This window comes from Aplysia californica, unplaced genomic scaffold (genome assembly GCF_000002075.1).
Source record: "Aplysia californica isolate F4 #8 unplaced genomic scaffold, AplCal3.0 scaffold00944, whole genome shotgun sequence".
Classification (NCBI taxonomy): Eukaryota; Metazoa; Mollusca; class Gastropoda; order Aplysiida; family Aplysiidae; genus Aplysia; species Aplysia californica.
In genome coordinates, this window is record NW_004798214.1 from 144,403 (window position 1) to 159,548 (window position 15,146).

A 15,146-nucleotide genomic window follows, 5' to 3' on the forward strand; every position below is an offset into this window, starting at 1 on the left:
GAAAGAAAGTGTTTGACAATGAATATATGAGCAAGAAATGTAAAGGAATCTTTATGATGACAGAAAGATGATATGAAACTTTTGGTAAGCTGACAAGCAGAAGCTGTAAATACTCCTTTCTGAGCTTTAAAATAACATAATGGTTTTTGAGACTTCTTTCCAGTTAAAATGATTTTTTTAAATGGCTCATACTTTTTATCTGCAAAGTACAGTCAGTCTCTGTTATCAATTAATGTAGGAAAACATTGCAATACTGTTTTAAACACAACACCAATGGTCCATTCTATAAATTAAGCCTACCTTCCTTTAAGACCAACATATAAGCTACAAGGCCATCATAATATAAGTATAGTATGGCACAAATGCAGCGAACATGCATATAGCAAAACACACTCATAGCAAACAGATTTTCAGGTCCAAATTTTTTTTGTATTCGTCTATTTTCTTTGCATTCAAAACACGCACATAGTGAAATTTGTACATACATAATGAAAAGAATTCCGCGACCACTGATTTTGCTATGCCCATGTTAAAGATTATAGTGCCTTTCTTAAGACCTAAATAGAAGTTGGGACAAAGCCATTGTAAGTACATGCAAAGGAAAATTAAAACAGCAAACAAATCTCATAGGAGGACAAAGAGACTCCCCTCCAACTAATTATTTATGTTGATATCAAATGGTACAAAAACACTAACTGGGCCCAAAAATGGAAAAATACAACCAAAAAAAATAAATTAACTCATTAACTAATAATAAGTAAATGCATTTTTATAGCACATATCCCTAATCAGGAGGCTGAAAATAATACAGTATATTTTGTAAATACCCTGATAGGCACCATACATTCTAAAATTCAAGAAGATGTTGTATCCTGGGATGCACCATCATAGGCTGATATTTTTCAGCATCCCAAATACATAATATGAGAAGTATGGTTTCTGTTTACATAATGCCACACAGAACCAAATAACAAGCTGGCCATTTTAAAGAAAAGCTCCTTGCCCCTCCAATAATAATTTGCGTCCAACTCATGTTCCTACTGAGGTATATATATATAGGAGACCAGATCATAGAGTCACGGACAGGAGGTAAAATGAACAAAGCACAAAAGCAACAATGAACTGGAATTTAAAAAATACTGAGCAAATATAAATCAAGAAAAATAATGCTTTGACTTTGCTCAACCAATCTATTTCATAGAATCATATTTGTAGATAACTTTGAGCATAAAAAAAGAGAATTGTCAGTGCGTGAATGTATCAGACCTATCAAGCACTCCATGACTGCAAATATAAAGTTTTCCTCAAAACATTCCCAAAATGTAGGAGTTTGTAAAAAAGAAAAAAAACCTGTGGTCTTCTTCTTAACCCCAGTAGATTCAGATCACATAACAAACCGACCAATACAAATAAACGTACATTGCAAAAGCACACAAATAAACACAAACAAAAATTAGTACTTTTGTGTTATTTATGATAAATTGCATCTGAACGGACACAATCTGAATGCAAGAAAAAATATCAATCTGCTGCAAATCTGTTAGGGGTATTTTTATGGGGGGAAAAAATTAAAGAGCTTTAATTTTATCGGAGTACTTGACAGGACTGGCACACTTGCATTCAAACGGTTGTAATCCTCCTGAGTAGTAGGAACCTGACTGAAAACTTTGGACTTGCTTAATATTTATCTTGTTTTTATAGATAACTGCAATTCCAACACAATTTCAACTATCGTGCCAGAACCCGTCTGCTGGGACATTTCAGCAACCCACTTAAAGCACTTTTTAAGGACCCCAGGGCAAGTGTTGAGTTCCTGCATGCTGTCGGCATCGCTGACCGTTTATGACGCCACAGCGCTAAAACCATCAGGAAGTTTTGAAAGTGCTTAAATCAATTAGCCCCTCTTCCTCAAGCCCCCCCTCCCAAATAAAAACAACCAAAAAGAAAAAAAAATTCAATTTTCCCCCTCCTCCCACCCCCCACAAGAACAAATGTATTTTTAAATATTCATAAAGAAATGACTGAACTAACTCTGAGACACGGACACCAAAACCAGCACTCAGAAGTAGAATTTTTTTTAAATCACACTGCCATAGTTACTCAAATGTAAGAAAATAACAGTAAAGTTACTGAGGTGTAAACCTTACATCCATCATCCAGTTGTTCACAAATATCAATATCAACCATCTGTAGGCATAGTGGTAATTAAGTCATCAGATTTGCTCCTCTTTGCCTCTAGACCACGCTCTTCAATCATGATCAGTTTCAGGACATCTGGGAATGAACCCAACGTTGCAGTCGTAAACCGTGATGAAAGTCTTAGATGCCTGAAAGAGCAGAAGAAAACAATTTTTAAAAATGATATAGGTGCAGTGAGACTCTGGCATAACACTGAAAAAAAAACCCACCATTCCAAAAGAGACAAAAAGAAAACAAATATTGACCTTTCATCCTCACCAACTAATGCATTTCTATGTTGAAAACTTTTCTTCTAGTCTACAGATCATCGCAACATAATTTGATGCCACAACCACCAGAAAAATAGATAATATAAATACTACAAGTCAAGAAGACCAAAAAAATAAATAAAATCCCCTATTTTTAAATTGTACAAAAAAATTCATTTTACAGCAGAGGCCTCATTCTCAAATTACTCATGGGCCACTGGAGGTAGAGTTTGGGTGAGCCTCGGTCCCATTAAGTATTCCACAAATAAGAGAGGTTTAAAGTTTTTTAAAAAAGTAAAACTTATATAATCTTCTCAATCTTTATTCACAGCAGTTCAGAATATGAAAGATTTTTCAGCATTCAGAGCATAGACCTCTCTTATATCTACTCATTGCTGCCAGAGACCTGACAGCACTTCCATTAACATAGCTCAACCACATTTAGCTTGAGGGAGGAAGCAAGTGAGAAACTGAGTATGGTTTTACGACGTTCCATCAGCAATTTTAGATCTGTATATTGACTCCTCAAATTTCAAGGCGGAGAAGAGTTTTTCACACAGATATGCACTACTTAAACTAAAAAAGACCTATCAGAAATCCGACGCTTGAACATCCTGAAAAGTTCTGTGAAGGTGGGGGATGACTCTCTAAAAAATTGACAAAGTTTAAGCAGCACTGACATAAAACATTGATAGAAAAAACGGGCCCCAAAAAATCGGCTTGTTGGCCTCAACTGGTCCACAGGCTGAGAGTTTGTTTGTTTTAGTAAAGTGTTTTACGGCGCTCGCAACTGCATAGGTCATATGAGCGCGCGGGACACTCCTAATATTTTCAGTTGGTAGGAAATTTTGAATTTTGCGCGGGTGGCGGCCGAAGCCTACTCTTATCGATTTTAGACCACCAAGGGGTCTTTAACGTGCGCAACTTGCACACGGGCCCTCCGAGATTTTTCGCCCTTGTCCGAGAAGGCTAGGTGTAGATCTTTCCTACCAGAAGATCAGGGGTGTGGCAGAAAGACAGCAGTAAGGAGGAGCCAAGGAGTAGCAGTAGAAAGGCTGCAGAAAGAGTCAGGAGCCCAGAGGAGGGGGCATAGGAGGTGAGGCGTTGGGGGCAGAAAGTGGAAATGAAAGCAGACAACAGAACATTGCTAGAGAGCAGGAAAGGAGGTGAAAGGAGACAATTTTAGAGAAGAAAATTTTTTGGTCGCTACCCGGAATCGAACCCGGGACCTTTGAATGAGAGGCCAACACCTTAACCTCTAGGCCACGAGAGCCCCCGCTGAGAGTTTGAGATTCTTATTTTATGGTGACAATCTCCGAGTCATTTTTATCTTTGGGGGGGGGGGGGGGGGCCTGCACCTGAAGGCTATCTCTCTTATTAGAGGACCAAATTTTACCATATTTCACACATAAGATAACAAGCATAGTAAGGAGTCTTAAAATCCGCAATCAAATTTGAGAAAAAAGTTTTGTTTCCACAGATACGGCAGCCACATTTCATTTTGTTGACATGTCTTGCGTAATGAATACCACTCTTATCATTAATGGAAATTTTTTTTTTTTTTTGCATGCATGTTAGCAAACATGAGATCTAAAATTTTTCTGTGGATTTTTTTCTTTAACGAATAAGAAAATTTTTTATAATTTTTTTTCTGAGGTATTAATCAAGTTTTTCTGAAAATCCACACTCCAGACACCACCAACAAAAATCTATTCAATATATCAAAAGTTCAACAAAAAGTTTTTAGTATTACATCTTCTCTTCATTCTGTGAAAATTTCATGAAGATTCGATGAAAAATGGTGGAGTTATTCAAAAAAGTATAGAGAAAAATCGCGTTTTGAGAAAACGGTCGATAAAGAAAAAGAAAATATTGACTTTATGATGAAATGGTGGTGACAAACATGCCCCATACGGGAAGAAATAAGGCTTTGGGGGTTCTGAGGAAGCTAAAAACACCTACAACTCAAATTCCAAAATTTTGAGCCAAATCGGGATTTTGGGGGATGTAGCCCCTCCCCCCCTTAACACCATTATGTTAATCTAATAATCACTTTCATTAAAAGAAAAGTTGACCAGATTAAACAATTGTAGTTGTACAAACCTTGTTATTTCTCAAAACTGCATCAACATACAGGGCATCAACAAAGTGATGTCTGGGAGGTTTGTATTACTTCAAAGAAGACTCACACAAATTCATGGTACTTCCCTTAGCAAGCCCTACATTCCAGATAACCGTGCCTCAGAGTGCATACAAATAGTAGCCATTTCCAACGTACTCAAAAACAATAAACTTAGATTCGTCTCTTCTGATAGTCAAATATCTATTTTCAGCTGGGTGAATTTAGAAAAGTTCATGTACAATGTAAATACAAAGCCAATTAGCTACTAGAAACAGACATAAATCTATACAGACTTTGGTACTGGAACAGCCATCTAAAACGGGTCCCCACAGGATACAGAAGTTTTGAACACTTTGCAGTCACACAGCCAGCAGTACAAAATACCCCATCTGATCACCCAGCCAGGAGAACGACTGCAATGGACTTCTCGGGCCTGGCACAGAAGTGCACCAGGTGACCGGAACAGATAATTTTCACCGGCGCAATGCAACTGCAAAGTGCTAAAAAAGGTGAACTGTAAACTTTTAATTATGCAGAGGAAATGACTCACCTTTCCAAGTAGATGAGAACCAGCCAGACACCTGAGACAAGGAACATGTTAGACCACGGGGATGGCAGACAGAGGAGAGTCCATCCTACCAGGAAAGCAGAAGTGTTTATCAGCGAACTCAGCAGCTGACACACCGCTAACCAGGCACCGATTTGCTTCCATCTGTACAAACATGTCAGTCCTAAGTGGAGCCAGAAGCATGAGTTGAGCAGCAAAAATGGCCATGAATTCACTGAAAAGGGAAAAAAATGTATACTTTAGTCATAAAAAGTTAAAATTTGAGAATGATATCAAAGCTTGACATTTGGAAAAATTACATACATTCAGAAACCTCATTCAAAATATACGTCACATTGTGAATATGATATTTTATTAGGGACCTTACTACTTGAGTACTCTAAATAAACAAAAGTTGATAAAACTTCTGCTTTATGTTTAAAAAACCAGTATCAGGCAGTTCCATGCACAAAAACTTGCCCATGGATAAAGTTAGACAATTTAGAAAGTTTTTCCATAAAAACTTCACTTTTAAGAGGCATGTGTGTAATTCTACTGTATAATGATAACCACCTTTAACAAGAATAAAAGTCTCATAAATATTACAAATATAATTTCACTCAGTCATTATTTTATGACCACAAATTTACTAGAGCAGACCTGCCAACCACCACCCCATGACCAAAAAGAGGAGTTTTCCTCAGAACCCTCCCTCAAAATCAGAGTTTGGGGAAAAATTAGTCTTCAGAACCTCTGTAGATTCAGATTACGTAACGAACTGATCGTGAAAAGCATAGATGAATTGCAAACACACATATATAAAAGCAATTAAAAATGTGTTTTCAAGTTATTTACAATAAGGCGTGCAAATATTGTAAATAAATGCAAATAAACGTGAGACTTTACACCAGCCAGTTGAACAAACACACTAAAACCTTGAGCTGGGAGCAACCCAAATAAAACCTTTTTTTTTCAATGTAGATATTTTTACACCCCCATTGACACAATTTAGAATAATCAGGAGAACGGTGTTGACCCTGCCTGTCAGGCTGAGAGGGATACAACATCTTGACAGAAAGTCCAAGATCCTTGATAAAAATTCTCCTCACTCGGAAATCCAGCTTGGGTCTCCTGCATGCGACAGCGAAGAGCCTAACCGCTACACCACTGACAAAGGTCACAGCAACCAAGCCCTGGTGCAGATGTTGTAGACAAGTTATCCCCAAGAAGGTTATTTTTACTATTTAGGGAAAATGGGACATGAGCTTTACACATGGAAGCCAAAAACATGAACAATTCAGTGACAGAAATTTTACCTGTCAGAGCAAAGGCAGAGAAACTGCTGGTGTACGCAAACACATCAATGGAGCTTTTCACTGTGCTCGTCACATGCATGAGGTCACAGATGACCAATGTCCAGTAGAACACTGGCTCATACAGCAAAGAGACGGCACTGTACAGGCGAGACTGTTGGAAGACAAAGGTGTCAGCAATTCATAATTTTATTACTATCTTAAACACCTTAGAAGGACCTCAACCAATATTTTGCGCTTTGAAATTGACTATCAGGTTCATTACATACTGTTCTGAGGAAGAGTTATCTGTCAAAGACACATATATATGATAAATGTTTTCTTCATACAAACTTGAAATTCAAATCATTACAAAAAAGAGCAAGACTAACAAAGACCCAATCCTTGGAAGAAGCAGAAATAATACATTCACACAGATCTATAGTGGACTGCTCCCTGTAAACCAACTATTTGGGATTTTACTTTGATCTTAAATGAATTAATGTACATGCTTCTCATTTTTCTCCTTTTCCAAAAACTACTCATCATAAAGAATCAAAGGTCAAGGTTAATTCCACTTGACAACGGATGAACAGATTTCATTTCCAATCTCTAACAGCATCAACATAACATGTAATAATTCATATTGTATGTAGTGGAGTCCGCTTAAACCGAAATCTGCCGGACCACCTAATTTTCTACAGTTTAGCCGGGTTCACAGATTAGAAGGGTTGCTCACACAGAAGAAAAAAATAGGGTATTTTATTTTCTTTCCGTTATCCTCTCCTTTCGGATTAACCATAAGCAGTTAAAGCAGATTCCACTGTACACGAAACTAAGAAACACACACGTACATCTGTATCTAGCCGTTTCCAGTAGGGAAACAGCACTGGTGGCCTCACAGTGCCCATTCCCAAGTTCAATCGACTTTTGTTGTGGCCATGATGCACAAACTGGCCAGCGCTGAGGTAGTGGGCACTGTCAGAGTTCAATCTGATCACGGGGGCGCCACTGGATCCACCACAGGTCGGGGCATCATATAACGCTGGAGTAACACCCATCAGACGGGTCATCCTAGAAAGAAGAGAGAATACTGTTGAACACTTAAGATATTTTCAGAGTTCTAAAGTGAGGCAGTAAGGTATTTATTTTATATATCCTAGTCCTATCAAACATCTATCGTCCTTATCTCCCCTCCTTCTTTTTTGTGTTTGTTACTCTCTTGTAACACCACTAATCTTCTGGCGCTCATATGACCTTATGCAGTTGCGAATGCCGTAAAACTCTTACTAAAACTAAATATATCCTAGCTTTCATAGATTAAGAAGATTTACAGAAAAGACAATTATTGCATTTTTATGAAATATGTTCAAGAAGGGCCCGGGGAAACAAATCCCCAATATAGATATAGTAAGTTACAGAAATTAACAGCATTAAACTGTGGAACAAAGATTATGCAAAAACAGAAAGTGAGAAGGGTAACTTTTGGTGTCTGTAATCCTGGTCCTATCGCAGGGCCCTTGCTTCCCTTGTATAACTTCACAATCAATACCCTTAGGGGGAAAAAAAGTTATTTTTCTTGTGTTTTTTTCTGATATGTCCTAGTGTCTCTTGCATTCAGTGTTTAAGCAGACCCATACTGTTCTGACCAGAAATGTTCAGTTTTGTGTATGGGTCAAATTATAACTTGGCCAGAACAGCTCACCAACGTAACCCAAGGTACTTTTTATGATTTCAGCTTTCAAGAGTCAAAGTACAAAGCAGCCAAGACACTTGTAACAACACTGATTTTATCAAAGTTAGATTACTGTAATGCTATTTTGTCCGGTTTGTAAGCCGAAAAACTATCAAAGTTACAAGTACTCCAAAATCAAGCAGCAAAATTGATAATGAAACAAAAGAAATCAGCGCATGTAACACCAATTCTGAAAGAACTACACTGGCTGCCAATAAAAGAAAGGATCAAATACAAAACTGCTGTTCTCTGTTTTAAATGTATAAATGATAGAGCACCTTTTTATCTTGAAACATTCCTGGAATTATATCTATATCATCCACCTAGAGCCCTTAGATCAGCCTCTGATAATCTAATTCTTAAAATTCCAAAACAAAATTACGAAACATATGGCGAGCGTTCCTTTTTATTCTTTGGTCCCCAGATATGGAACGAACTCCCTTAGAAAATAAGATCTGCCACAACAATTTCCATTTTCAAAAATCAGCTGAAGCATTTTATATTCACAAAAGCATACCTGTCATAATGATGTACTGTGATATATATATATATATATATATATATATATATATATATATGTGAGGCAGCATGGTGGAATCAGGCTCTCTTCAAAATAATCAAAGTGAAGAAACTTGCATTTTTCCGCGGGTTTGTGAATTTTTATCGAATTTTTGTTTTTTGGCTGAACACCTTTCTTGCTTATTAAAGAACTCATTTCTGTGTAAATTTTTTCTAAAAAACGTTGATTAAAGGCACAAGGAATGTAAATTTTCAGTTACCACGGACTCTTAAGCTAAGGAAATAACTAATCTTTGGAGGCCATTTTCTCACTAATTTTACCTCTGAAAACAGGTGACCCCCACCTCCTTCTTTCGCAAATATCTTGACTTGTATTTAAGACAAAAGGATTTTTTTTTTTCATCCCAATAAAGACAAGTGAAAAAGCTTTAAGATGATACCAATAACTCTACATGCCCAAAAATTGACAAGAGCCTGATTCCGCTACACTGCCTCACATATATATATGCATGTGTATGCCAGACTGAGATTGAAGAAATAGTGTGTGAGAATGAGAGAAAGAGAAAGAGAAAGAGAGAGAGAGAGAGAGAGAGAAAGAGAGAGAGAGATAAAAAGAGAAAAGAGAGAGAGACAGAGAGAAAGAGAGAGAGAGATAGTGAGAGAGAGAACGGAAATGTTTTTCTGTCTGTATAGAATTAATGTTTTAATGAATGTTTCTAGTTACACACGTTTCAACTTTATTGAGACCGTTCGTGAATTTTTATTGCATTGTATATTTTTAGTGAACACATTTCCAACCTCACTGCGAGACTGTTTTTTCTCTTATAAATTTTTACACATATCATGTATAATACTTTGTTTTACGTACACGCATGTCGATTAATTTCTAAGATGTGATGTCTTTTTCGTTGTAATGCGCATTGAGCATTTTTTAGAAAATGGAAATGTGCAGTATAAATGCTATTTATTATTATTACTTTTTATGATTTCAGCTTTCAAGTGTCAAAGAGCTTTTTATGCTTGCACAGTTCAATGTTTTATTCATTCTATTCTGAGAAGACTAGGAGCTAAATTCTAAGTCCTTGACAGAACAGGGTCAGCGAAAAATCACCCTTAAACCTGATGATCTTTAAGAAAACATAATCACTCTTTTAAGAGGAAAACAAAATTACATGGCAAACATTTTATTTTTGAAGGGAAGGCGGGCAAACTTATTGGGTAAGACTAAGCGGATGGTGGAACATCGCAATAAGAGACAGGTTTTATTTCGCGACTATTCCTCTGTACGTTATGTTTCATACCTTGCTTTTTCTCAAGAACAAATATTTGGTTCAGTCACCACCATTGTGGTTCTCTGTAACTTAAAGATGCCATTCACTACAGGTTACTAGTTTACTTACTTGCCAAATGAAATTTTCTTTGCCTCCCCATGGGGATGGCTAATGATGGCCACATCGATGTCTGGTCGTGACATCATGAATCGCCTCAAGCTGAAATTCCACCATGAACACGCTGACACTAGCAGAGACTGGTCTTGTAATGGAAACAGTTCATGTACTGGAAGCTCACAGGAGAAAACTGTGTAGTCACTGTCCATTACAGATCTAAAGTAGCGTGTACTGCCTCGGGTCAGAAACAGACCTCTACTCTGTGGACTTTGTGCCAAAAAGGAGGCGGGAAGTTGGTACCCAACTCTTCCAAGGATACGATCTTGCAAACTATTGATGCCAAGACTGGTGTAAATAGTTTCCTTTTCCTCATCATCATAAAACAAGCGCACAACAGTGTGCTTTGCTTCTAAAGGATCCCACACCACATGTTTGCTTGTGTGTACTAAGGCACCATTCTCCAGGTCAATGGTAAGGAAGCCAGACCCGTGGCGATGGACACTACAGGCCATCATTCTATCTGGGCTAAGCATGAGAACAGTGAGGCGAACCACATACTTTGACAGTACCTGAGTATGGAAAAAAAGCATGTTTGGTTGTAACGTAATACAAGTTTGAATTAAAAATTCTTCAGAGAAACAAAGACATTACTCCAAGTGGAAAATGGCAAAAGTGACAGTCGCCAGTTTCACCAAGCAATGTCCTACGGAACATACATTACACACATCCCTAAATAAGGATTTTGGTCAACTGTATACGATACCACTGACCTTCAAAAATGGTCTGAATCTCTGAGAAACTATTATATTGGAATAAACCGCCACCCTTCTAGTGACTCACTCACTATCAATTAATCAGTAGTAACTCCAGACATGAGTCCCCAAGAACAACATTTATAGTAGAGAGAGGTTTGAAAAACCTTAAAATTGTTTGACAATAAAGAGCTAAATTTCTTTTGAGAGAATAGCTTCCATACCAGAAAATTCCACTCTAAATCTTAAAGAACACAGAATCTTTCAAACATTAGGAAACTAAGGCAAATGGATTTCATTCCCAATCCTCCGCTATTGCATGAATTACAAACTTAAAGTATTTGAAAGGCTGGTAGATGTGGATCCTTTAGTCCAGAGATAGTTTCAAAGTTATCTTTTCATCTATAGCCCACTTCGAGTGCAAATTTTTTTTCCAGTAAATTCATATATGTATGCCCATTTGTCACCTGAAAATCTTGAAGCACCTTCTCATCTCGCCATTTATCAGGAAAATGATCAAGACAGAGATCAGTCACATCGCAGAATTGGGAATGATTCTCTGGCTTCTCACAAGGTGACATGATCCCCCCCTCAGGAATAATGGCTTCTGTCTCTGGTATGAAATCACGCTTCATAATGACAGAAACGGAAGACCAGACAGGAAAAACGAATGCCGGCTGTGAACATAAAAAACTGTGTTATGCAACTTATCAGAATGAGACGTGTTGCTGAAAACAATAATCTTCATCACTGAAAAAAAGGAAAGATTACATTACATGAAACATTTTTAAAAAACAATTATGAAGAAGAATTTCAATCTTTCAGCTGTATACTCTCCGCATATAGAAAAACAGATCAATCATCAAATGAAGAAAGTAATTAGTTAAGATGCCATCATCATATCGTCAATGTTGCAAGCAATTCACTTTAGTCCATATGTCTATTTTTACGCCAGAAACAAATGACTTGTTTTTGTTGTGTTGTTCCTGTCTGGAATAGTGGGAAACAAGAAAATTGTACGCCCTGACCACAGCACTGAATTACATTTTGGTGATGTTGAAAAGTGCATCTTTGATAGAGCTTTGGTTGGGTATAAAAATCGGAAAATTCTTAAAATGTGTGCATAGTTGGATTGCTTGCGACAGCGACAATATAATGAAGATGGTCATTGAGATGCCTACTCAAGTCAAATTGAAAAGCAGCAAAATTATTTAAATGTCCACTCTTCCTTTATAGGAATGCACACCAACAAAAGACACTTTAACCGACATCTCCCCTTTCGTTCACAGAAACAATGCACCATTGCATTGTTTTCTCCACCACGATTCATCTCTGTCAATGATGTGTCTATGGTTTGATGGACAAATAAAATCGTCCACCTGCTTCCCTTAAATCTTTTTGAAAAAAATTAAAACAGGAAGTATGAGTGTGAACAAATGTGAGGCAGCTTGGTGAAATCAGGTGCTCGTCAAAACAATGAAATCAAAGAAAACGGCATTTTACTGGGTGATGGGTAATTTTTTTTTAATTTTATATTTTTGGCTCAACACTTTTATGTCCTTTTAAAAACGCATTTCTGAGTAAATGTTACCAAAAACATTCATTTAAGGAACAAAAAAAAGTAAATTTCCAGTTTCTAAGGACTCTCAAGCTTTGGAGATTACCAAACTTTGGTGGCCGTTTTCTTGATAGTTTTACCTCTCACACCAGGCGACCCCACCACCTTCAATCACAAATATCTCGACTTCAATTCAAAACAGAAGGGTATTTTTTTTCGCCAAATGCAGGACAAGTAAACACAGTCTAAGATGGTATTAATAGCTCTATATGCCCAAAAAATTTACGAGCGCCTAATTACACCATGTCGTGACACAAATGCTCAAGTACAAGAGTAAATGAAGTGAAAAAGTATCTGGGAGCAAAGCCAAAGACTACAACTAACCATAAACAGACACGGTAATTATTTTTACTATCTGTGCAATACATATTTCCAACATTGTACCCACTTGTATTTCATCTATGTCATGCGAACGAAGTCAGGTAGAATTCACAACTATGCATCCCACCACTTATCCACAGCAGCATGACCTGTCATATTCACTGTCGTGTTCCACAACTTACAACTTATTAGTTTTTTTTATTAAATCACGCCAAGGTGATATCGCCCCCATCTAAACAATTCAGATCGTTTTATGAGGCGGATTTCAACCCTGGCTGACAAGGATAAAACATCCCAGTAGAATGGCCGATATACTCACAAAAAATTCCTCAGAGTTAGGAATCAAACTTAGGTCTCCTGCTTGCGACGGTAAAGCGCCTTAGAAACATTACCTACACTAAGTGGCAGTGAATGACCAAAATTTGGAAGGAGCTTAGGTTGCTTCTACTTCTTCTTTACCACCAAGTAGTAAGCAAAAAGAACAAAACAGTGATGATTTTTCTATACTCTCAGTGAGCCACGGCATTTTGAGGACCATTCATAAACGAGAAAAGTCACCTTTACTTTCTATCTCTTTGTTCTAAGTAATTCTTCTAGATGGTGCGGACGAAGCCGTTTCACATCCAAATATCGCTGATTAATTTTCATCTGATGAAAAAATTGCTTTAAAAGTGGTTCGATGCGATTTGTAACAGTTAAACATCAGCGGCACAAACACAAACACGCACACACAGCACTTCAAACATATTCCGTCTATGAGCTGTATTAGGCAGTGTAGTCGAGGAAAGTAGAAAGCACATATAACAAAGGTCCAATGAGCGTAGAGGTAACTGTCTCACTGGGGGAAAGTGTCGTAAACTTTCACCCCATTATGTCAGGGCTAGGAGAGCGTGAGCCCTCAGCACAGTGAGAGTAGTGTTCATTTTTCCAACTCTTCTACTTTTTTGCAAGCAGAGTTTCATTAAGGTAGGTCCGTGTTAACGGACTCGACCTTTGCTGAGTCCTAAAGACATTTGATTGGCCGTTAGGTTACTATAGTAGGCCTATTTGTAAGTGGTGACAACAGTGTTTTCGATATATAAGCAAGCCGCCAAGTTGATCACACAGTGTTCATTAGGTACGATCATAACGGTTTCAACTGCTTAATTTTTTAGATTAGAAACTTCCACTTACTTTGGGATACAGTTGGATACGCGCGCGCACGTTCGGAGAAATAGGACTTCAAGTTTATTTTCCCGAGCGTTCTGAGAAATAGAGCATCATGCCTTTTTTTTTAAAGATTTAAAACGAATCAAAAGGACTATTGCAATGAATTTATATCCTAATATCATTCAATAGGCCGCTGCTAAACTGAGCCTATTCAGATTCCAGATAGATCTAGGCCTAGATTCTAGATGAAGATGATAGTCAGATAGTGATAGAGCCCTACGACAGCTGCCTCCTACTATCACTGTCATAATCATACTTACTCCAACCCAAGAGTCGAGAAATGGGTAAAACAAGAAGTAGAAGCTGAGGGAAGAACAATGGTTTTAATAAGAGGCTGCACAAGGAACTACACGTACCAATGTAACACACGAGTGCGTGCCACACTTGCCGCTACAAGGTCACTCACAACATGGGGCCTGGTCTTATCACACAAAATTCCCGGGAAGGGTGAAGGGATTGGTTGTTATTAGTTGTTAATGGAATAATGGTATTCCGAATTCCGAAGGATCAGGGGAATTTACTCCCACCAACTCCATGTTCCAGCGGCCAGATTTTAACGGGTATGCAGGATAAAAATAAATAATGATCGACTGCATTCACGGCGTGATAACAATAAATGTTGCTTCCTATCTTTGTTCAATTTTGTGTCAATATAACCCTTAACATTTGTATTGAATGTTATGCATTGATTTGACTAAACTGATTACATTTTTGTTCTCTGAAATGTAAATGCCTACTGTTCCAAATATAACATATTTAGAGTTAACATTTGAAAACTAACCGGCATTACAATAGGCCTACTCTTTTTTTCCAGGAAATTGGTTCCAAGTTATATAATATAATAACGGGAATTCCCCCTACAGGACAACCAAAAGGCGTGAACCGTTTTCTTGTAAGGTCGATAGGAGCGTCGCGTTACCCTTGATCTTCAGATAAGGGTTCCAGATCAGGGAGGTAATGGACATTCTGGAGGTCAAGTGCAGACTCTTGACAGATAAAAATTCCTGAGGCCGAGACAGAGATTTCATCCGGCTTCCCAGACATATAGTATATAGTACGAGTACGAACAAGATCTGTCGTTCGTTTTTAAATTTAACATTTCGGAATTTTTACGCAGACTGAGGGTCGACTGTATCTTGATAACCTATTATTTGTCTGTAGCACACATAGCCTATATCTAATCCAACTTCATTTTC

General features: G+C 37.7%; 1 protein-coding gene across 2 annotated transcripts; it reads right to left on the minus strand.

Annotated features, from left to right (window-relative positions):
* Positions 1 to 440: 440 nt before the first annotated feature.
* On the minus strand, positions 441 to 14,512 carry LOC101853892. Of its 2 annotated transcripts, none has more exons than XM_035972999.1 (7): positions 14,357 to 14,512; positions 11,270 to 11,479; positions 10,063 to 10,619; positions 7,263 to 7,482; positions 6,433 to 6,583; positions 5,120 to 5,351; positions 441 to 2,327 (listed from the first exon to the last, which is right to left on the minus strand). In XM_035972999.1, exons 2-7 carry the CDS (start codon positions 11,435 to 11,437, stop codon positions 2,180 to 2,182), a joined length of 1,476 nt encoding a protein of 491 aa, XP_035828892.1. In that variant the 5' UTR covers positions 11,438 to 11,479; positions 14,357 to 14,512; the 3' UTR covers positions 441 to 2,179. The 2 variants fall into 2 exon arrangements, with proteins under 2 accessions (XP_035828892.1, XP_005110835.1); XM_005110778.3 differs by having other exon boundaries at positions 14,307 to 14,512.
* Between the last annotated feature and the right edge of the window lie 634 nt (positions 14,513 to 15,146).

Excerpts from the sequence above, each read along its gene's own strand:
- LOC101853892 (XM_035972999.1), bottom strand. The coding sequence starts at position 11,437 with ATGAAGCGTGATTTCATACCAGAGACAGAAGCCATTATTCCTGAGGGG. Across the intron at positions 10,620-11,269 it reads AGGTGCTTCAAGATTTTCAG|GTACTGTCAAAGTATGTGGT; the intron begins GTGACAAATGGG and ends TTCCATACTCAG. Across the intron at positions 2,328-5,119 it reads GTTCTCATCTACTTGGAAAG|GCATCTAAGACTTTCATCAC; the intron begins GTGAGTCATTTC and ends CTGCTCTTTCAG.